The 23,498-nt window shown below is 42.6% G+C and overlaps 1 protein-coding gene across 1 annotated transcript in view; it reads left to right on the forward strand.

The window, feature by feature from the left end:
- Window positions 1–23,498, forward strand: part of TMEFF1 (transmembrane protein with EGF like and two follistatin like domains 1) — a 235,437-nt gene that overhangs the window by 136,558 nt on the left and 75,381 nt on the right. Inside the window, exons 2-3 of the mRNA XM_038390804.2 lie at window positions 10,339–10,448; window positions 14,754–14,883. Of these exons, the coding sequence (XP_038246732.1) occupies window positions 10,339–10,448; window positions 14,754–14,883 (240 nt within the window). The remainder of the gene's footprint in view (window positions 1–10,338; window positions 10,449–14,753; window positions 14,884–23,498) is intronic.

Raw genomic sequence — 23,498 nt, forward strand, 5'->3', positions numbered from 1 at the left:
GCTCTTCCTGCAGCTCCAGGGGTTCTTCACCCCTTCTCCCAGGCCTGGGGGACAGGTGTAGTGGGGTCTTCTCTCTCCTCCCAGGGTGTCTGGGGGCAGTTCCAAGGGTATTAACTCCTCTCTTGGGAGAGGGGTGCTTACTGACTCTTTGTTGTTAGGAGGGGAGGCAAGAGTTGGGAGCAGAGTCTCTCTGAGCTTCTGGGCTCTTTCTCTCTGAGCTTCTGGGCTCTTTCTGCTCCCCCAAAGGCACCTTCCCCTCCTGTGAGAATAATGTCAGCTTTTCTTGTCTCATGGAAGGAAAGGGAGGAAGAGCTCTGCCCGCCTCTTACAACAGTTGTTATTGGCTGCTTTCCCCCACAAGGTGGGGTAGTAGGGAAGGCAGCCAATTGTGAGGGGAGGGTTACCCAAGGAGGGCTGAAATTTGAGTCAGGGCTGGAGCTTCTTGGTACATTGTGAGACTGGTCACAATAGGGGCCGAATAATGTCACTGGTAATGAGCGTTGACAACACTGCTAATAAATGTGCCATCTTGCATGAGAATCCGTCCGCCTTCAGAGTTGCTGGTTCTGCATCTGCCCTAGCTTGTTTAAAATCAAACCTAGGTTTCAGTTACACCAAGCCCACCGTTTTTAACGTGTAATGTAATACCTTGGGTGTAAGGGTTGCTGCCTCTCAGATCAATACATATTGATGGTCCGCAGGACAAATGTCAGTATCCGATTATTTGTATCTGATTATTTCTTGAGTAAAAGAGGTGCCAGATAAAGGCAAGTGCTTTAGTAAATTAAACTTATACATTACTAATTGTAGCAGAATGTGATGTTCTAGGATGTTTGGCTGATTTGGCAGAGTCAGCTGCATGGGCAGATCCAAAATACTGAAGTTTTTACTCCATTTTTAGACCTTTCTTATTCATACAAACTCTCACTGTGAATTTTCCTGAGAGGAAAGGGGTGGGGGAGGGGGGTAGAGGGAACCTTGGATTGGGGCTTTACAGCCAGATCTCTGCAAGTTGATCTCTGTGCCTGTGCAGAGCCCCATTAGATAAAAGGGACAGATACTAACAAATCATTTCTAATACCTCCTTTCAGGTCCTTGGTCACAAATGTTACCATAAATTTGGAAGCTTTATTTAATTGTACTAATTATGTTTTTCTCCTGGAACTTGGTGAATAACTATTTACCCTGTCTGAGTAATCAATTATGCTGATATGTACTGTTATTTACAGCTACTAAAAGCCTTGAAAATGAGTTGTGGTTGTCATTAAATAACCATACAATAAATCATTCTAAATTGCATGCTACATGTTCTTACTCTTATCCATTCTGGTATATGATGGTAAATGATTCTTTCTTCTGGAAATAATTGCAGAAAATCTTCCTTATCTTTCTTTATCTGCAGGGATTTTGTTCAAGGCTGAGCATATCTTAGACGTGCCAGACATCTTTTCTCCTAGCCTTTAAATTACACCATTAACACTGACTTTCATTTTTGAATAAAACACTGTAGGTGTGAAAATCATTATGGCTAACGCACATTCTTACAGTACTTGTGATTCCACCAAATGTAATTGTATACATGTCAGGGCTCTGATTTTTACTTTTGCTTGACTGCATTTTCAAATGGATGCAGGGATTAGATGACATCTTATCAGAAATGTTAATCTAACTGAAAAATGCCCATCTCCATAGTACCTAGGTGCATAATACAGCATTGGAAAAGGACCATTTGTTCCGTTTCCATGAATAGGAAGTATCTGTTCATTTCTTCCTCAATGATAGTTCTTCCCACTTCTTCTGCATTTTATAACCATTACTTAGAATTGAAACCAAAAGAAACAAATATAATCTGCCCCCTAAAATTAAGCGTTTCAGAGTAGCAGCCGTGTTAGTCTGTATTCGCAAAAAGAAAAGGAGTACTTGTGGCACCTTAGAGACTAACAAATTTATTAGAGCATAAGCTTTCGTGAGCTACAGCTCACTTCATCGGATGCATTCGATGAAGTGAGCTGTAGCTCACGAAAGCTTATGCTCTAATAAATTTGTTAGTCTCTAAGGTGCCACAAGTACTCCTTTTCTTTTTGCTAAAATTAAGCAGCATGCTTCTAATTTTCCATTCTATCTTCCCCTTGTCTTCAGGGCATACTTTTGTGGGGCATTGGGAGTGGGTCCATCCAGTGATGAGCTGCCAAAATCTTAACAACCGGTTCCCTATAAAAAGTTCTGATTTAAGGGATGTGCCCCAGTATGTATTTTTTGTACCAACAGGGTTACCATACATCTGTATTTTCCCGGGAGGAAATTTTAAAATTTAAAAATTCATCCCGGACGGTGATTTAAAAACCAAAAAGCCTGACCTGTCCGGGAAAATACAGATGTATGTTAACCCTGTCTAAAGTTCTTTTTTAAAAAGATGGGCTGAACTAGAAATGAGCTCCGTTTCATATGTGTGGGTCCCCGCCACTCCCTGGGGGTGTACTAGGGTGACCAGATGTCCCAATTTTATAGGGACAGTCCAGATTTTGGGGTCTTTTTCTTATATAGGCTCCTACTACTCCCCACCCCCTGTCCTGATTTTTCACACTTGCTGTCTTGTCACCTTAGGGTGTGCACATGTGTGGGTCCCAGCTGCTCCCTGCCCCCCTCATTGAAGCAGGTTACTGCCCTGGGAACTGCAGGGCACCAGTGGACGTGGGGCCAGGTGCAGACAGGGGCATGTAGCAGGGCTAGCTCGATGCAGGGGGTGCAGGGCTGGCTGCAGGCAGGGCAGGGGGCGCGGAGCTGGCTAGAGACAGGAGGGTCGGGGTTGGCTGGAGGCAAGGGGGTGTGGGCTGGCTGGAGGTAGGGGCTGGCTGCAGGCAGGGCTGGGGGATGCAGGGCTGGCTGGAGACGGGCTGGCTGAGGGCAGGGCAGGGGGTGCGGCAGAGGCTGGCTGCAGGCAGGGAGTGCAGGGATGGCTGGAGACAGGCTGGCTGCGGGCAGGGCAGGGGGTGCGGCAGGGGCTGGTGCGGGCAGGGCAGAGGGTGCGGGGGTGGCTGGAGTCAGGGGTTGGCTGCGGGCAGGGAAGGGGTGCTTGCGGCAGGGGTTGGCTGGATACAGGGCAGGGGGTGTGGCAGGGGCTGGCTGTACGCAGGAGGTACAGGACTGGCTGGAGACAGGGCAGGGGGTGTGTGCAGCAGGGGCTGGCTGCGGGCAGGGCAGGGCAGGGGGTGCAGAGGTAGCTGGAGGCAGGGGTTGGCTGCGGGCAGGGGGTGCAGCAGGGGCTGGCTGCAGCAGGGCATGGGGTGTGGGGGTGGCTGGAGATAGGGCACGGGGTGCGGGAAGGGCCAGGGGTGTGTGCTGCAGGGGCTGGCTGCGGGCAGGGCAGGGGGTGTGGGGGTGACTGGAGGCAGGGCGGGGGGGGCTGGAGACGGGGGCTGGCTGCGGGCAGGGCAGGAGGTGTGGGGGTGGCTGGAGGCAGGGGCTGGCTGTGGGCAGGGTGGTGGGTGCTCACGGGGAGAGCAACAGGACGCAGCCCAGGCCCAGCAGAGCAGCCGGGGACCCGCCAGGCAGCATCGGGAGCCCCAGGGCCAGGGGAGCAGCAGCAGCAGCAGGACCCGTGCCCAGGGCCAGGCGGCAACCCACATGGCTCCCACAGCGCAGCGCCCCCAGCGGCCAGAGGAGGAATTACATCACTTCCCAGCCAGAGCCCATCAAAGCCTCAGCGCCCCCTGCAGGGAAGTGGGTTAACAACTGGTTCTAAAAACTGCTTCAAAATTTAGCAACCGGTTTGCGCGAACTGGTGTGAACCGGCTCCAGCTCACCACTAGGTCCATCTAGTTTTACTTATGTTGTTTTAATTTTGTTCTTCTCTCTTTCCCCTCTCCCAGGGCATTCATACAGAGCTATATTAGTGTCTTTGCAGTAAATCTGGTTGGTAGAAGTGGGTTCAGTCTAAAACTACTCTCCTCCTCCAGAACCCAGTAGGTTACTGGGGCTTGTTTTGTCCTTTTCTTTGCTCATCCTCTCCTCTCCATCCCACAACTACATAAACACAACTACCTCTCCCCCATGGACAGTGAGATCCTCTGCCTCCAGAGAAATGAGATTAATCTCTGGAATCCTGCAGAGGGATATCTGTCAGATAAGGATCCACATGAGGAGAAGCTATGGGTGCCCTTTTGTTTGGGTGTTGGCAGAGTGGGTGTATTCCTCCCTCTGGCCCTGCGGAACATACCCACAAAAGGTTGTATTATCTTTTCCACAGAGCTCTCTCCATAGTGAGGTCCCCTGGGAGCCAGGGGAAATTCTGGTAGTGTGGCTGCATCAGAGCCATACTGCCAAGGACTGGCTCCACAGCTGCCACAATACATAGCTGCTGCAAAGGTGAGAGGCTGCCACATGGATGGCCCAGGCCAGGCCTATTGCTGCTCCACAGTTTGGGAGTGGGTCTCTTGGCCTGTACTGCAGGGCAAGACAGAGTGTCTGACAGATCAATACTGAGGAAAATCCATGGGGTGATGCTTGCTTAGCTTTCCTCACGATGAGCGCTATCTCATGCATTAAATTATGAGAGAAAGCAATACAGCCCATGGATCAGCCAAAGAGCTGAGTAGGGAAGAGCAAGGTGTACCCAGAGAGCAAGGATTCGGCTTTGCAGACGGATGGAATTCTCAGCTTCAGGAGAAGTGAAAGTGTGTGGGCTACAGGATTCTTGGACTGTACAGCAAACTTACAGTTCTGCTTGCATTATGGTTACACCTTGGAAAATGACCTTGAAATTTTTATTTGCTTTAGAGAATAGGGGGCAAATTCTCTGTTATATTCTCTGCAATAGCTTCCTTATTCTGTGCTAATTGTTTATTAGTATTACCATAGCATCTAGGAGCACTAATCATGGACCAGGATCCCACTGTGCTAAGCACTGTACAAACAAAACAAAGAGAGAGTCCCTTCCCTGAACAGCTTACAATCTAGGTAAAAGACAACATATGGATACGGACAGGTTGGGGGAGCCAATGGAGGGATGCAAAGAGGGGTGACATGGTCAAAGTGATGGACTACGAGAATGACCTTTGCTCCAGCATTTTGAATGAATCTAAGTGGGGCAAGATGCATTTGTCGGGCCAGAGAAAAGGATGTTGCAGTAATCAAGATACAAGATGATGAAAACTTGGATGAGAGTTTTGTGTGGGTGGATGGGCAAGGCCATATCTCAGAGATGTGATGCAGAAAGAATCTGCAAGACTCAGACATAGCCTGGATATGAGGATCTAGAGAGAGGTCCAAGTTGAAGATGACACTCAGGTTATGGGCAGGGTGGCAGCATTGTCCACGATGTTGGAGAAAGAAGGTAGCAGGAAGGGCTTGGAGTGGAGGAATATTAAGAGCTTGGTTTTAGTCATATTTAGCTTGCACTGACAGCTAGACAGCCACATGCAGACGTCAGAGAGACAGGTCAAGATGTTAGTTTGGACAGAAGGAAACAGGTCTGGGATCTTCTTAGTGTATGCGCAACATGCCTCAGGTGGCACGTGACAGGATTCATCACTGAATTTGGTCCCTGGGTTGGATCATTAGTTTCCCCGGCCTGGGCTGGCTACTGATGGGGAATGAGACGTGAACACTGATTGCAAAGTCCTTATATCAGGTTTGCAGCAGTGATGGAAAAGGCTGCTGGCTTGTAAAGTCTCTCTGGTAACTTCCAAGAGATTGGAAGGTCCTCAGTCCATAATTTAAGATGCTCCTTTTAGTTGTAAATTCACAATCCAGAGAATTGGAGCAGGAAAGAGGCAAAATGGAGGTGTTTTAGGGATCTTTTATATCCTTAGCCATGTGCATGAAAATTTACTGTCCCAAACAAAGCCCTCAGCCCCTTTGTAAGGAAAGGTTTCAGAGTAGCAGCCGTGTTAGTCTGTATTCGCAAAAAGAAAAGGAGTACTTGTGGCACCTTAGAGACTAACAAATTTATTAGAGCATAAGCTTTCGTGAGCTACAGCTCACTTCATCGGATGCATTTGGTGGAAAAAACTCTCTCCTCTATTTTTTCCACCAAATGCATCCGATGAAGTGAGCTGTAGCTCACGAAAGCTTATGCTCTAATAAATTTGTTAGTCTCTAAGGTGCCACAAGTACTCCTTTTCTTTTTGTAAGGAAAGTTACTAGCCCAAGATGGAGTCCAGGGTCACATGAGCATATCACATGTTCTTACATGGTTTGCTGAATCACAGGGAGTGGTCACTGGCTCCTCGCTGTCTGAGGCATCCACAGAAAGACCTACTGGGTGGGATGAGGGTTTTTTTAAATGGGCCATTATGAGACTGGAGTGTCCTTAAGGAGTCATCAACACATAGATTTACATTAGGGATAGACAGCTATCTCAAGGATGTCACCCAGGAACAAAACATGTTTAAGATACAAGTATGTAGCCAATATTCATAACTTCAGATATAAAGATAATACATGCATATAAACAAGATAATCATACTTAGCAAACCATAACTTTTCCATTGACATCTTACATGATACATTTTGTATGAGATTTATGGAAATTGTGTAAGAGTTGTAACAATAGTGATATAAATGGTCACCTTTCTTATACACAGCATCACAGTTATCATTTGAGAACACGTGGTGACCTGGCTAGGATAGGCTAGGCTAACTATGAGGAGAGGCAGAGGCAAACCAAGACAAAGGAGATCCTTTTAAATTTTTAAAACTTTATAAGGGAAAACACCAAAGTTGTGTCTGGAGTATAAATAATATAGAACATTACCAAAGACTTACTATTTATAGTAATAAACTATACATTACCATCTCATTAACCTTTGTGAGCTTGTACACGCTTTGCAGTTAGTACCACGTGCATTGTTATTAACAAGAATAAAAGAGATTACTTTACAATACAGTGTCACTTCAGAGAAGAATCAACTTTTCCTCTCCTTGGCTGTAAGTACAGCTTCACTCTTGCTGTCCTATTCTTTGCTTTCTTCAGCTTGAAGTGCTCCTTCAATTCAACATTCCTGTGGCTGTCCCTCTCTTCAATGAGTTTATCCACAAGTGGGGTTTATTCACCTAGTGGCCCTCACTTGTCCATTAGGTGCCTTTGAACTGTGTTCAGTCAATAGATGTTCACACAATCTCTCTCTCTATCTCTCTCTGTGTTCATGTCTTTTGGGTCCTTTGTTAGTGGGCTTCTTGTTGATTGCTTCCAGAATCTGTTTACATCTAGCACAGCTTTTTGATCAATTCCTTTTTTCACCAATTATATTTCCTTTCAGTTTTTTCCCTAGATATTCTCTCTCTGATAAGTCTGTAGATTTGATTCCCCTCTTCTTCCCTTCTCTAACAGCATCTGCTCATGTACCCAGGTCTGCTTTTTTTCTGCTTCTCCTAGCCCAAAATCTTTCCTATTTTCCTCCTTCTCACTTCCTAGTCCTCTCCTTTTATTGTCCTTTTCTTCTTTTATTTTATCCCCTTATCTCCTACCCAGGCTCCAGTTCATCCGTTAGCTCAGCATCTCCATTCTTCTCCTTCTCTAATGGCTTTTTTTGACTGCCCCTTTGGGTGGATGGATTCCAAGCGCCCTCCCCAGCTCGAGCTGCGCTCTCCTTGGACGTCTCTCTCCCCAGGACAGCATTCTGTGCTGCTGCATCACAACTGCAGCAGGTGCTAGTGCCAGGGTGCGGGTTATTACACATGCACATAGTTGATGTGGCAACCAGGATAGTTAACTAGCACATTAAAATCTTCATTTATATCTTCAAGAATGATTATAATCCGTATTTATTTTTTCAGTCACTTTTCATGTTTACCTAATTTGGGGATTGCCAATGGCGCTTCATCATTCAGCTAATAATAGCAAGGTCTGAAATAGCTCTTTTGTCTGTAGATCTCAAAGCACTTTACAGATGATGGAATGTATAATTATCTCCATGTTACAGATGGGGAGGCTGGGGGACAGAGGTAGAATGACTTGTCCAAGGTCACCCCGCAGGTCAGTGCTAGTGCCAGTTGTAGAGTGTAGATCTCCTTGCTCCAAGCCCAGGGTCCAACCTATTGGTTCATGCTGCCCCCTAGAGTAACATCAGTGAGTGTGCCCTAGGTGTATGCACAGTTCCATACCACCTACCTTAGAAAGTCTGGCAATATGTTTTTCATTCTTAAACTGGCATCAAAGCATGATGAAAGCATGTTCTCTTTTCTATTGGGTTTCCACTGCCAATGTCACCAGTGATGACATCGCCTGTGGTTTTATCCAGTGTCTGTCTCTGTGGTGCCATGAGCGTTGGCCTGTAAATGATTATCATAACTATTTTGTTTTTAACTTTCACCTACATTTCACAGTTCCTGAATAGTGAGAAGTTCTTTCCTTTAACTTCTGCTTTTATTCAGTCTAGCCCCCTGAACACAGTTTTCTTCTAATTATTATCAAAAGTGGTAAAGAAAGTTCTGAAAAACATCGGTATAAATGGATCTGTGTTTGTGGTTTGTACTACTGTAGAGCTCTGTAGGTCTCTAACATAAACCTAGCCCAAAGCAGGAAAGTTCCTTTTCCATTTAAAGAAATGTTATCAAGCTAAACCAGTGGTGGGCAACCTGCAGCCCATCAAGGTAATCTGATTGCGGGCCGCGAGACATTTTGCTGATGTTGACCGTCCGCAGGCATGGCCACCCTCAGTTCCCATTGGTGGGGACGGTAAACCGTGGCCACTGGGAGCTGCGGAGGTCCATGCCTGCGGACAGTCGATGTAACCAAAGTGTCTCGCAGCCCGCAATCAGATTACTCTGATGAGCTGCATGCGGCTCGTGGGCCACAGTTTGCCCACCACTGTGTTAAACTGTTAGAGTGGGATTTTTAAAAGCACATAGTGTGGTCTCCCTCTGCTTCCACTGAAGTCAATGGTACAACTCCCATTGTCTTCAGTGAAAGTTAAGCACTGAGCTCTTTAAGTAATCCCACCCTTACTTTTCATGTTTATGTGTGGGGTTTAATAATATTCAAATCCCCCCTCCTTAAAACTCTTCTTTGATGTGATGCCTATAAAAAAACTTAACAACAGTTAGGTAGTTGGTGCACTGAGACCATGCTATCATATACCTATCATGCTGATCAGTATTGTTGCTTTGTGCTTCCCAAGTCTGTTTGTCTGCCGCTCAGTCTGTTGTCTCTTGTCTTAGGCTTTGTCTCCACTATCTTGCTTTGAGCGACAGGGTTGTGCTGCTAAAAGGCACACAGTGTAGCTGCAGTTTGTCAGCAGGAGAGAGCTCTCCTGCGGACAAAAATCTTCCACCCCCCATGAGCAGCAGTAGCTTTGTCAGCAGGAGAGTGCTTCTGTCAGTAAAGTGCTGTTCACACTGGTGCTTCTCGTCAGTAAAACTTTTGTCATTTGGGGGTGTGGTTTTTTTTAACACCCCGGAATGACAAAAGTTTTGCCGAGACAAAGGCCTTAGAGTACTCTAAGGCATGCCTACTCTGCAACGTGAAGGTGTGATTATAGCAGGGGAAGGCCTACTTGTCTTAGCTTTTATCTAGCTAGCATGAATAGTAATAGCAGTGTAGAATGGGTGGCCTGGGCTAGCAACCGGAGCAAGACTTGTACTCTGGTTGCTAGCCCATGCTGAACCCCATGCCACTACGTCTACTCTTGCCCACGCTAGCTAGACTAAAGCTAACATGGGTACTCCTATCCCTGCTACAATCACGCAGTGATTCACTTTGCAGTGTAAACACTTTGTTCTGTTATTGTACCACACCTAGCACAGTGAGGTCCTGGTCCGTGACTGGGGCTCCTAGGTGCTACCATAATACTAATCAACAATAATAATATGGTACCTATTTATAATGTTTTCAGTTGGAAGGTTCACAGTGTGGCTTGCAAACTGGGCTGGAATACAGGACAGATGTTTTTTTAACAGATTCTAGCCTCCCCTAAAAATCCACAGCACAGCTCCTCCTTCAGGCTTTGTGAAAAGAAAAGCAGAAGGGGCAGAGGGGACATGGTCTATATATTTGTGTCTGTGTCTTGACTTCTGCTATTATCTGTCTGGGGAATGGGCCATTTGTGTATTAAGGAGAGCACTGCTAGTAAGAATATGGAAGACAATAACTGTTTTGGCAGTGTATGTGTGCTCCTGTTTGTGTGGTGAGGCAGAATGTAGCTGTACATACGGTGCCAGTGGAACAGCTATACCTCTGGCAGCCAGTTGGCACACAGCATCCGGAACAAGAGTATCTACTTTTTTTAAAAAAATATCTGTGTGGGAAAATTACCAGTTTAAAGATGAAGCTGATATTATTATACCAAAAAATAAATCATACTACATTATCCATCTTTTTTCTTTTTTTCCCTTTTACAGAATTAAATGTAAGGGAGTCTGATGTGAGAGTGTGTGATGAGTCATCATGTAAATATGGGGGAGTGTGTAAAGAAGATGGAGATGGCTTGAAATGTGCATGTCAGTTTCAGGTAAGGACTTTGCACTTTTGTATCTGCTGTGATTTGAAATACTGGGCTATCTATAGGAACACTGAGAAGTGTGTTAGTTTTAAAGTTTCAGCTACCTAAACATTTGTGCAATCTGATCAGACGTGTTCTCTAAATTCTAAATATGTACTAGTACAGGCTGTGAATCACCCTGACTTGGAGTTAGAGGGACTATGTGCCCAATCAACTTCCCTGCACAGCCTCATTAGGACATTCTGCATCATAGATCCAAGGATGGGTAGGAGAGCAGGCGTTGTACATTTGATGTTCACGAGGCAGGGAGGGAGGAAGAGAATGTGTATCCTCCCCAAACTTACAGCACTGACTCTGAGTATAGAATGAATTTTCTGAGATCATACAAGTAAATCCATTAGTTATCTTAGGAATTAAATGAATTAAAAAATAGTTCCTTTAAGACATTCATCACCCTGCATCAGACCCTTATTTGGCCCTAATGATCCTAACAGAATAACACAGATTTGTCAAACTTACCATACTGTTAAAACTCATCAAAACCTTCAGCACAGGCTACAGCTGAAAAATTTTTAAAGCATTATTGTTCATTTTTCCCCTGTTGTTCTCCATAACTAAAAGTTACTCCTTTAGCAAAGGATAATGTTCGACTTCAGAAAATTCTACCAAGAACTGCCCCCTTTCAAAAAGGTTACCATCTCCTACTGTTCTGAATGAGAGTAAAGCTACAGGTCGCCCTTATCAAATATGCCCTTCAAAACTACCTTTCTTCAAATCAAGTTTCTTAGTAAACTTATGCCTTATCTGTATGGCCAGCTTTGTAGCGCTGGAATCTAAAATGATTGCAAGACACTCAAGTTTCTTTAGCTTTCTAAATTATTGGATACAGAGTGCTAAATTATTTTCAAACTGAAAAATCAGTTTGAAATCCTATGAGATCTTTGAGAATCCTCAAATCTTGAGGATTTGAGATCCTAAATCAGTGGCCATCCTATGACTAGTTTGCATTGTAGCCAAATTTCACAATTTCATTGTCAGGCTCATATTTTGGTGGATTTTTTTCAAAACCCTGAGCTCCTGGAGTCATGTGAGAATCTCAGCTTCGATTTTTTTTTTAAGTATGCTTCTAGCCATAATGGTTATATGGAAAAAAAACTTTAAAATGAAACTGGAGTGTCCTCTGAAGGCTCAAAAAATAGAAAGCAAATGACAATAACACAACATTTCTTACTTTTTAAAATATGATTTTAAAGACAATTTCATTATATTTGGGGGTGCCTGATTCATGATTTTTGAATCAATAAATCATAAATCACTGGTTATTCTGTCTTATATTATTTGTTTGCAATTCTCAGAGTGTTAGAACATACTGTATTTTTGTTGATGCACATTTCCACCTCCTCAGCTTAACTTAAAAGTTGCTGTTCTCAGCACACAGGAATTTACAAGCCGTAAAATTGGTTTCCACCAAAAGAAGGAAATGGAATGAGGGAATCAACAGAAAATGCCCCTTGCTTAAAATAAGTGTATTTTTTTCATATGTAACAAAGAGGCTGAATATTTATTTTAAGTGCAAACCTCAACTCAACCTTAATTAAGGAGCTGCAACTGGCACCACCAAAATATCCCAAATTAAAGACGTATTAAAACAACAACCACACAGAACCAGTTTGACAGTGTTCCTTCAGCTGCTCTGCATATAAATTGAAAAGTCATGCCTGGCAAGAGAAACAGATAATAAAAATTTCAGTCAATATTCTAGGGATGCTGCAGTTGTTTTTCAAAGATCTGTTCTATCTTGGCAGTTCATAACTAAAGAAACTAGTCAGGATTAGCTAGCTGAAAATGTCCCTATTGGAGGACAGTTCTCAGCTGGTGTAAAGCTGATGGAGGTGGATCCACTTTACTCACTTTACCCTTGTCCACCCTCCTACCCTCCGCCCCCCACTCAGAGATGTCCTGGATGACGAATGGGATACTGTTAAACAGAGCAACTACAAAGCTGCTTTAAATAATTGCTGGCACAGATCTTCCCTCATATTCAGGGAGCTGTAACCAAGTCCCAGATGCCCCCCGCTCTCCTTGCTGAGTTGAGCTCCTTCACATGAGAGATTCTGTCCCTGAATGTATAGGAATAACCAGTGACCAACATCCCAGTCTTGTCTCGTTTCTTCTTAGGTTTTTAAACCTTTAGAAGTTTAAGTACTAATGGATCATAACTTTTCCTCTTAGAAGCCCCTTTGGAAATGACTTGCTGTCAAATATAAGGATGTCATTGAAACAAACGTAACATCATTGAAGGAATAGCGCCAGGGGATTTAGTCCATCTATGAACAACTTTCTTTCTTTCTTTCTTTCTTTCTTTCTTTCTTTCTTTCTTTCTTTCTTTCTTTCTTTCTTTCTTTCTTTCTTTCTTTCTTTCTTTCTTCACATCTATTGAGTTTAGGTGATATTTTGAAGTTTAAGAATTACATTTGCAAACGAGGTTGCATGCAACTAGCTAGGGGGTTCTCCAGGGCTCTCCCTGCAGTGATCTTCCACATTTTTAATGATGTCCTGACATTCAGCAGCTGTAAACCTTAAAAGGATAGTTTTGTTTTTGCGCTCACTAGGGGGGAAATGTGTTCACTACACTTTTAATAAAGATGTTTCAGTGTTTTGATCCTTGCAGAGCAATTTACAGGCTATTTTGCAGGATTTCAATAAAGTAAAAATGATTGACATTTATGTCATCCAAAGTTCCCAAAGCATTAAAAACACAAACAAACTATAAAACACGCATTACTTCACGTATCACTGAAATGCAGTGGAAACTGGCAGCTTTTAAAGAGCACACAGCAACATCTTGATTGAATGTGGGGAATACACATAGGCACTGGAAAATATAGTTGTCCAAAAAAAGTCTCCCATTCTAGCAATGACTAGCCCTGGCCCTGCTAGCATGAGATCTGACAGGTTCACAGGCCAAGGTAGAATGTCTGCAGGCTGCTCAATAAATTAAAAGAACCACAGAGATGCTATGAACACCTTTCAGAGCAGTAATGTGAATTGTTTCTGTGTGTGGAGTTTATTACATTCTTGGTCACTTTTGATTGGGTGACAGGGAAGGAAGAATAATTTCCTTTAAAATTAACTTTAAAAATGAAATATTTTGATTGCTTGTATGCCAAAAGTGATTCTGATAAACAAATTATACACATTTGAAAAACAAACAAACAACTGCAATCTCAAAGAAGTTGATCCAGACATCAAAGCATTTGGGGGGCTTGTCTAAACATAAAATTTACACCAGTGCAACCTTGTGTGCAGACACTCTTGCACCAGTTTAGCTAAATCTGTTTAGTTTCTCACCTGTAGTTAAACAGATGCAATGTCTGTGAGTAGACCAGGCCTTAGTCCCTGTTTTTCCTTGTGGTAATATGGATCAGAATGTGGTGTACTATGAGAGTTGGATCAGACTCTAAATAGTCATTGGGAGTTTTTCAATTGATTTTGGTAGGGAGTGGACTGGTATTTCTTTCCCTGGGTATTTGGAAGGTGGGGATGGAGGGGTTACAGTATATTTTCTATGTTGTTTTTATGTACACTGGATACAGGAGACACTTACTCTGTCTTTGTTAGGATGGGACAGCTATTACTAAAATACTATGCCAAAGCCTTTCATGGCAGGCATTGATTTATTTAATGTATTGTCCTTTCTTTTTTTTAAATGGACCTATCACAATATCTTTTGACATATAACAACAATACAAAAGTATTATGACAGATGTTGACTAAATTTAAAAAATCACATACTAAATAGGAGTATGAATATTCAAGGAATGGGATTTTTGCCATCTTCCTTGAAAGACAATTCCACAGTCTAAATGATCTTGCAGCCAGGAAATCTTCCCTGATGTTCACCTTAATTTTTTCTTTGCTCAGTTTCATTCCCTTACTCCTAATTATACATTCTTGTTTTACCTTAAAGGACTTTTCTCCCTTCTTCGTGTTTTTTACCCTTCAAATACTTGTAGATGATTATTGTATTCCCCTTAGTGATTATACAGCCTCGCTACACATATTTAATTCTTTTAATCTTTCCTACTAAATTAATCCCTGTAGCCTCTACACAGATAGACTATCATTCCCATGGCCTGTAAAAGGATATTTTAAGTCATTCTTAACCAAACAGAATGATGATTTACTGTTAATTAGCAGTCTTACAGTTTACCTCTCTGCATTACTATTTTCCTATACGTTCATGTGTATCATATTAAAGATTATTCATGTGTGATTGCATGACTGAATTTATTTGGTACTTTCTTTTTTTAGTGTCATACAAATTACATTCCTGTTTGTGGATCAAATGGAGACACTTACCAAAACGAATGCTTCCTCAGGAGAGCTGCTTGCAAGCATCAAAAAGAGATAACAGTGGTAGCAAGAGGACCTTGTTATTCTGGTATGTAAGATATGATTGTGCAACATTAATAAATAAGGTTGTGGCTTTTTAATCAAAGTGCTTTTCATTTTTTTCATGCTCTTTGTAGAATTAATTTTCAAAAAATGCAGAAATCACAGATGACCTTTAATTATGAAACATTGTCACCAGCAGATATAGGGTTTCTTCTGTATGTTAGCCAATCAGAACATTTTTTCCTTTTAAATATTTTTAACCTAGGAAACAATTGGTGAATGCTTTTAGTGCAAAAGAAAAATCTTGATTATCACCTAAAATGCTTAAGGCAAAATTGAGCAGGTTCCATGTTAGTCATCTCTTCATGACTCATATCTTGGGTGTACAGAATTAAAACTATGTTCAGCAAAGGGATTCACCAAGCACATCCTTATAGCTGCAGAGAGCCCCAGTGAATGTAATGGAGCTCTTTGGCATGTTCCTGGGCAGGTCCATTTGCAGGATCTTGCCACATATTTACAAACAACCACATGTACAATGGCAAGGCAGTGGCTAATACAACCTACTAGCAAATGGAAAGAAACTGAACACTTTGTTATCTATTCAGGGGAGAGACCCAACTCTGTAGATTTACTATCTAGGGTAAATGGTGACTCTTCTTTAACACTGAAAGTGTCTTCTTGTTTCCTCTTTCCCTTTAATCCTTTCTGGAACATACTTTGGAATGGTTCAGTAGTTTTAGACGCTCCCTTTAGAGCAGAAACCTCTCTGGGAGCAAACAGCTTCTGAGTTCAGGTTCCAGTTCTGTGTCTCCATGAACAGGAGGTGATGGTGGCTTTGGATTAGGCTATTTTAGGGAGCAAGTAAATCTATTTATTGTAGACTTGTGGGCATCTCATGTTCTTTTTCCCAAACCCACCCACCCTCTATTTTCATTGCTTTTCTACATCAAACTGATAGTTTTATTTTCCAGTACTATAATGTTATAGTGATTTAAAATCAAAGAAAACAATATGGAAGAATTCTAGCCAAAGGTCTTGGATACAAGAAAACTTCATTGCTCGAGCTTTTCTGAACCTATGTGCAGATTTCAGTCTCTGAGGCCGGTTTACTAGGATACAGGCAGGTGGCTTCCTCAAAACTGCCCATTTCAGAAGATTTCAGTGCATGATTAATGGACCAAAATCCAATCTTGGGGAACAAATCTGGCCTATATCTGGTCCATAGGAGGTTTTCATGGACATCCATGTCTAAAGAAATAATTAGACTTCATTATCACTGGTTTTCACATGGCCAAACTGTAAAAGTCCAAGAGCTTTCCAATCGAACACCTCATTAGTCTCTTAAGTTCTGCTATGGACACACCAATAACCAGAGAAAGCAGGTTTCTTTGGAGGAAACTTATTTGTGGTATCATCCAGTGCCTTTTTCATATCATTTAGGGGAGTAAACCATGTAGAAATGTCCAAGGTCTCCAAGTGTTAAGACTTGATATAGAATTGTGATAAAGCTTTGTCTTGACTAGAATATATTGAAATGGGGGAAACCCCACTTCTGGATGGAGCTAAGGAAGTGAAATCTTAAATGGCAGCCAAAGACCAGGCAGAGATACTGGACCCTGAAGCCAAACTACAATGAAGCAAGAGAAGATGCTTCTATGGTCCAGTCACTTTCTCTTCCCAACCTCTAGCTTTACCTACAGGCAACCATCAATGCTGCCTTTATTTCACTCAAGGAAAAACTGCCTGATTCTCTGAAACAGGCAGAGAATTTTACTTTTACAAAGTAAAATTCTCCCCCACAACCTCATACTCTACTTAGAGTCTGCAGCCTTTAGATAGAGAGGTGGAGGAAGAGGACTTAGAGCACTGAAGCAAATCCAGTGAAGTGTTTAGGCCCTAGGAGGATCAAGTCATATGGGGTTTGTTCCAGGGCTGTGTCCAGCTAAGAGTACTCTCATCTTCAGATCTCTGGTTGCTAATCACCACTTCACTTAGCTACTCCAAGGCATATGTCTCAATGCTCTGGAGAGCTTCCTTCCTTCCATCTCCTTTTTCTCAAAGATCTACACAAAAAGAAGGGAATTCAGGACATGCAGTATCACTTTATAACAATCATCATAGTAACTGAAGACATGTTTTAAGACACATTGGACCAAAACATATAGAATATAAGCTTGACCCTAAGGGCTTGATTCTGGCTTCACACCAGTTTTATACTAGTATAATTCCATTGATTTCAATGGAATTACTCCTGATTTACACCAATATAACTGAGATCAGAGCCAGGCCCAAGTGTCTGCTTTTTTCCATTAAATCCTGGATCATAACACCATAAGTTCCTTCCTCTGGGGATCATCCTGTTCACACAGAGTACTTACCCTGTGATCTTAAGTAATTGTAGGTGAATGTTTTTGTGCTCTTGATCTGCATGACGCATACAGTCAAAAACAGACTCTTCAAATTACATCAAAATAAATACAACAGATGCACATTAATTTTCAACTAGCCCACCAGAATTTGCTGTGATAATTCTTTTTGTTCTGAGATGCCATTCGGAGTTCAGAGCTCTGCCTGGCTGCAGCCAATCAAATGTTCACCAACTTCATGGTTGTCCTGGCTTCAGTCTTTTGAAGGAAAGGCCCATTCATCCATGCACACTTGGACAATTAAACTGGGGCCATTGATTCCTGGAAGCACAAATTGCAGGGAGGGGGGGATGGCGAAGGGAAGTAAACCAACCTTGCTCTAGCTTCTTTTCAGGAGCTGGTTTAATTGGGGACCATATTCAATACTCAGCATCCTGGAGCAGAGGGCGCAGGTGTCTGTTCTGAGGCAGGTTATCATGGCCTGGACAGGTCTCAAAGTGTTGGGATCTGTGACAACTTGCATAAAAGTGGTTCTCTAGCTGCAGGTTCACATGCATCCTATAGTGTTCCAACTGCTCAGCCTCAGGTCATCACATTTGTGGCTGTACACATTTGGGGCAATAATATATTTGAGACTCACTTTTCACAAACCCCAGACCTTGTGCTAGCTCTCAGTTAGCGATTACAGGATGGCAAGATAAACTGCGGTTACTAGGCTGGAATTCTTTCAGTAATTGCTGTTTAGGGACTATTTTATTACAGTATGTGAGATTTTTAAGTCTTCTAATACTCTAAGAACAGGGCAATTCTTATTTGTAGGGGACTATTCCACCTGAAACTATATCACAGAATTGGAAAAGGCCACACCGTGTATTTGGTCTGGCTATTAATATCTATTTCTTATTTGGTAACATTTTAATTAATAGCTCTAGTCAGGTTTGCAAGGTCATCAGTAACTTACCCATAAATGTATTAGTAATAGATTGGCTTGCTTTGTACAGGATGCATGGTAAATAAGCCCTGTAGGTTTTTTGAATTCAGATATTCCCAAATACACAGAATTAGAAAAAGGTAAATCTCTGGTGGCATTGGTATAACCAAAATGTAGGACTTCAGACTAAAAGTTGTTTTAGGGAACGATAATATTATGTGTAACTGAGGGCTTTGAGTGATTGCATGTGGAGCAGCATGCCACAGCTCTACTAGCAAATTTTAACATAAAAGGCCAAAATTTCCAAACATGCAGCTCTACGGAGATATTCAGCACCCATAGCTCCCACTGTAGTTAGTGGGAATTGTGGATGTTCAACATCTATGAAAAATCAGACCACTTTGTTCAGGTGTCTAAATAGAGGTGTAGGTACCTAAATATAGGCACCCATGTTTGAAAATCTGGGGTAAACTAAAGAAACGAGTTAAGCCCAGGTTAGCACACACTTCACGTAATACCTCAGTCTGAAATTTAAGTGCTGATTTTACAAATCTGTTTTTATAAACTGTCCTGCTGTTGTGAAATTCCATGATTGGATTATCACTCCTCAAAATCCATGATCTGTTCATGAAGGTGAAATTCACCCAGGTGTGCTGACACAAATCCCTCTGTGCCATTTAAACCTACTCCATGCTATTTGGGGATTTCCCTGTGCCAGGAGGATTCCTGAACTGCCCAGTTAAGCCAACTGTGATGCTGGTACCAAGCAGATGGAACGGGGACAGGAATTGCAATAGGTGCTTACAATGCTGAGAAATAGTCACAAAACTTTTAGTTTGCTTCCTGTCTCTCTGGTAGGAGGACAATACTCACTTTAGGATTTGCATTTTATGGGTCATGAAGAAATCAAACCAGTAAATAAGAAATGAATGTTCATGATTTATTTTAATTTGTGTGTTCCTATTAATTAGCACTGCATGTGTAGATTGTTGCCAAGATTTTGATGTCTTCCAGATTTGAATTATATGCCCATCAAAATTAATCAAGCACAATGACCTAAAACTGATATTTTTATATAATGTACTGTTCAATTCACAGCTCTCAGAGGATAATATTTATTGGAGAAACAGTCTACTTCTTTTACTCGGACTTCTAAACTGAAAAAAGAACACGCTATTTGCATAATTAAAAGCAAATACTATAGCTCTATTAAATATATATTGTATTTTTTCAGTTTGTTTTCTCTTTGACACACTGCACTGCAGTGAAGAATGAGTCTCCTAAGACATATTTTAATTTAAACTGGTGTTCTTCAGTTTGAGGTAATCAAACTCTTATTATGAATCCTGACTTCACCAGTTTTTACAGTTTGTGGGATTTTTTTCTGTAGGAGATTCACAATGAGTGTAATTAGAAGTACATATATGAAAAGAACTCCTTGTATCTGGTTTTCTCCTTACTAAACCACCAAAACAGCCTGGGAAATTCATTTATTTATTTTTGATAGCTGAGACACTGCTAGTTAAATTCTTATAAGGATCAAATACTGGAAATAAAATAAAAAAAGCCTTTTTAAGAGGGCTAAATTGTTCTGTCCAGCCTGTGAGGAAGATTTGCTCCAGTGCAATGTCCCATTTTTATCATTAGGAAATAAATGGTTTGAGGGTAAACAATGGATGCTAGCATTTCATCTTCTGACCATCTGTACTACTTTTCACAATTTATAATTAAGCGAAAAAAGCTGCTACAAGACACAAATTTGGATCAAATAATTGTAAAACTTTTCTAGGAATTTGTGCCACAGTGGACATTCTTGAGATGTAGCCTTGCAAGCCAGAGGTTAAAACCCTATCTTAGGCAGCTGGAGTCCCTACACCTGTTGACAATTAGGCTTATGAGCATTCCTCTCAGAAAACTCCTGCTGGCATATCAAAATTAAGGGTAATTGCCAGTAGGCAGCAGTGCTCCTGGAGGGTGGGGACACAGCAGGAAGAGGATTGAGTGTTGTTGCTAGGAGTTTGAGAAGACTAAATTGGCATACTTCTTAAACTTATTTTGCGTCCTGTTAACTGTGTAAACCTCACTCTGCTGACTGAGTAGCAGGAAGTTGAAAGGTTTTTTATTATTTGTACTAGAGCTGTGAGAGCGACCAACCTTTCTGTTCAGTAGCCAAACAAAAAATTGGAAAATTCATTTTTGGATTAACCTGAAATGAAATTTTTTGCAAACCAAAAAAATTGTAGGGAAAAAAATCATTTCAGGTCATTTTGTTTGACCCAAAATTAAATGTTTCAGAGTAGCAGCCGTGTTAGTCTGTATTCGCAAAAAGAAAAGGAGTACTTGTGGCACCTTAGAGACTAACAAATTTATTAGAGCATAAGCTTTCGTGAGCTACAGCTCACGCGAAAGCTTATGCTCTAATAAATTTGTTAGTCTCTAAGGTGCCACAAGTACTCCTTTTCTTTTTCCAAAATTAAATATTTCATTTTCTGTTCAAGGGTTTTTTTTACAAAAATTAATAAAATGGAAGTAAAATTCAAAATTAAAAGTTGTTTTGAATCAAAAAGAGGACACTTTTCATTTTGAAAACATCAAAACAAACATTTAGACTATTTTTGGATTTTTTGGGGGGGTGAATTAGACACAAATTCACAAAATGTTTCAATCAATCTGAAACTGCATTTTTCAGGGAAAAAAAAAAAGTTTTGTCCTAAAAAGTATCACCCAACTGTAGTTTGCACTGTGGCTGCTGAAAGCCTTCATTGGTGTGGCAGAATGAATTGGATTGTGCAGTTTTCTTTTCCTTCCTAAAACACCAGTCCCTATGCTGATGACTGCTCTTACACTCTTGGTATTACATGGAACTGTGATGCTTCCAAAGGGTAAAAGGTGGAATTGCACAGAGTTGTGAGACAGCTAAAGAAAAAGTTAAAGGCCCTTGTTGAGTGCTGTGACAGATGGGCAATTCTAGTTGCTGGTGAGTAAACAGGAGCTGCAGGGTAGAGGATCCTGATATTTGATGTCAAACTCTCCACAACTGGACCCAAATTTAACCTGGAGGCATTTCTCCTGGCCTAGCGTGAGTTGCAGAAGGCGTGCCTGGCCCAATACACACTGGGCTATTCAGTTAATTCCATGTTGTCAGCAGTGGTGGATTAATGATTTTGCCACCCCTACGCCCTGAAATAATTGCCCCCCCCCCCGCAGCAGCTTCCCCACCCCAGCTCACCTCCACTCCCTGCCAGCGCTTGTGTGCGAAACAGCTTTGCGAAGGAGAGAAGAGGGGGAAACGTGGCGTGCTCAGGAGAGGAGGCAGGGCCAGGGTGGGGATTTGGGGAAGGGGACCAATGAGGGTGGGGAAGGGGTGGAGTTGAGGCAGAGCCAGGGGCGGAGGGCGCGAATGGGCGCCGGGTGGGGGAAACAGCCTCTGGCTGCTATTATAAATTTGCCGCCTCTGCAAATTTGCCAGCCTAGGCGTTAATATGCCACTGGTTGTCAGGAAAAGCCCAGGTGAAATATAGGCAGCCACTGGGAATTGTGGGTGACTTGCAGAAAGCATACAGTCTTGATCTCTTTCACCTTTGGCCTTATTGAGGAGATCTATCAAACATATTTCCAGAACTTAACTGCCATTGAATATAAAACCTGGATGATGCTGACCATTTTATGAAAGGCTACATAGGAAATGCTAAGTACTGGCCTGCACATGAAGGGAGCAAGCACAAGCTGGTGGAAAAGACTTTAGTTTTGCCCCCAAACAGTTTATGGGAGAAATCCGTGATCTCTACAATTGGTTTCAGAGTAGCAGCCGTGTTAGTCTGTATCCACAAAAAGAAAAGGTCAGGCTTGACAAAGCCCTGGCTGGGATGATTTAGTTGGTGTTGGTCCTGCTTTGAGCAGGGGGTTGGACTAGATGAACTCCTGAGGTCCCTTCCAACCCTGATATTCTATGATTCTACTTGTGGCACCTTAGAGACTAACACATTTATTTGAGCATAAACTGCATCCGATGAAGTGAGCTGTAGCTCACGAAAGCTTGTGCTCAAATAAATGTGTTAGTCTCTAAGGTGCCACAAGTCCTCCTTTTCTCTCTACAGTCTGGACATTCTTTTACTGTCCCTACTCTTTTTGATCATTTGAGAGGTTCCCCTTTTGTCTACGTGGTTCCTCTTGTTACAGCTGTTCTGTGGAAACCACGCTGATAAATCCTGACTTGGTTGAAGACATGTGGAAAGAACAGGGCCCCTCTGATACTAATCAGGTGCCAACAGCCCCTTCCCCCATATCCCTCTCTGCTAGACACAGGTGCGGTTACATACACTAAGCTTGCACTATTCCTCTGCGACTTGGGCATTTGCCGCCTTTGCTTATGTGGGTCCAGAAATTCCTGACACAAAACCATTACGTGCACGGAGCTGTTCAAATCATTCACATGACAGACCGTTGGACAGGGGCTGGGACAGACCAATGGGCCCCAGTGGGGCTGGGAAACTTAAGGGAATTCAACAATGGTAAAAAACTGGCAGAGTCCCTGCCCCTCCCACAGCGGGAGACTGCTAACCACACCAGTGGTGCATATAGAACTGACATGCGCTAGCCTGGCTGTTCCTCTGGTGGCTGCTCAGTGTGGGCCTCCGTCCCAGTGAGGTTGTGGCTCTGCAGCCCCTCGGCCTTCACCTGCCCTCAGGACACATGCAAGCCTGAGGCCAAAGTGCTCACAACAGGACCTGTCTAGCTGTGTTTGTCACATGCTTTGCCCTCAGGCTCAAGCACACTCATACCCAGAGCAGCACAGTCCTTCCTCCCTCCTCAAAGCCCCTCCTCCACCAACATCCAAAATGGGGCTGCTCCCAGGTTAAGGTTGCCAACTTTCTACTTGCACGAAACCAAACAGCCTTGCCCCACCGCTGCCCCGCCCCTCCTCTTCGGCTGCCAAGCTCTGAAGGCAATGTAGGAAGTAAAAGTAGCAATACTGCAATACCTTCTACAATAGCCAGATTTCACAAGGAAGACCAGATTTCATGGTCCATGACACATTTTTCTTGGCCTTGAATTTGGTAGGGCCCTACTTATGAGCATTAAAAACTGGGTTGACAAAGGGAGAAACAGATCTACCCTATCATTCTCTCAAAACTCTTGAGGGTAAGAGACAATCTGTTTTGTCTCTGGGCCTCAGGCACATAATCATGCTAATTTAGAGTCACTACAGTTGGAAGAGGAGTTTTCATCCCCCCAGGCCGAGATGCAGAATCTAATCGGTAGCTTTTATCACAGTCTCCAAGAACCAACCATAGTGAGACCAGCCCTAGAGCATGGATACCTCCCAGAAAATGCCAAGGAAGTATTATTTAATTTATAATA

Source organism: Dermochelys coriacea, chromosome 2 (assembly GCF_009764565.3).
Source record: "Dermochelys coriacea isolate rDerCor1 chromosome 2, rDerCor1.pri.v4, whole genome shotgun sequence".
Taxonomy (NCBI): domain Eukaryota; kingdom Metazoa; phylum Chordata; order Testudines; family Dermochelyidae; genus Dermochelys; species Dermochelys coriacea.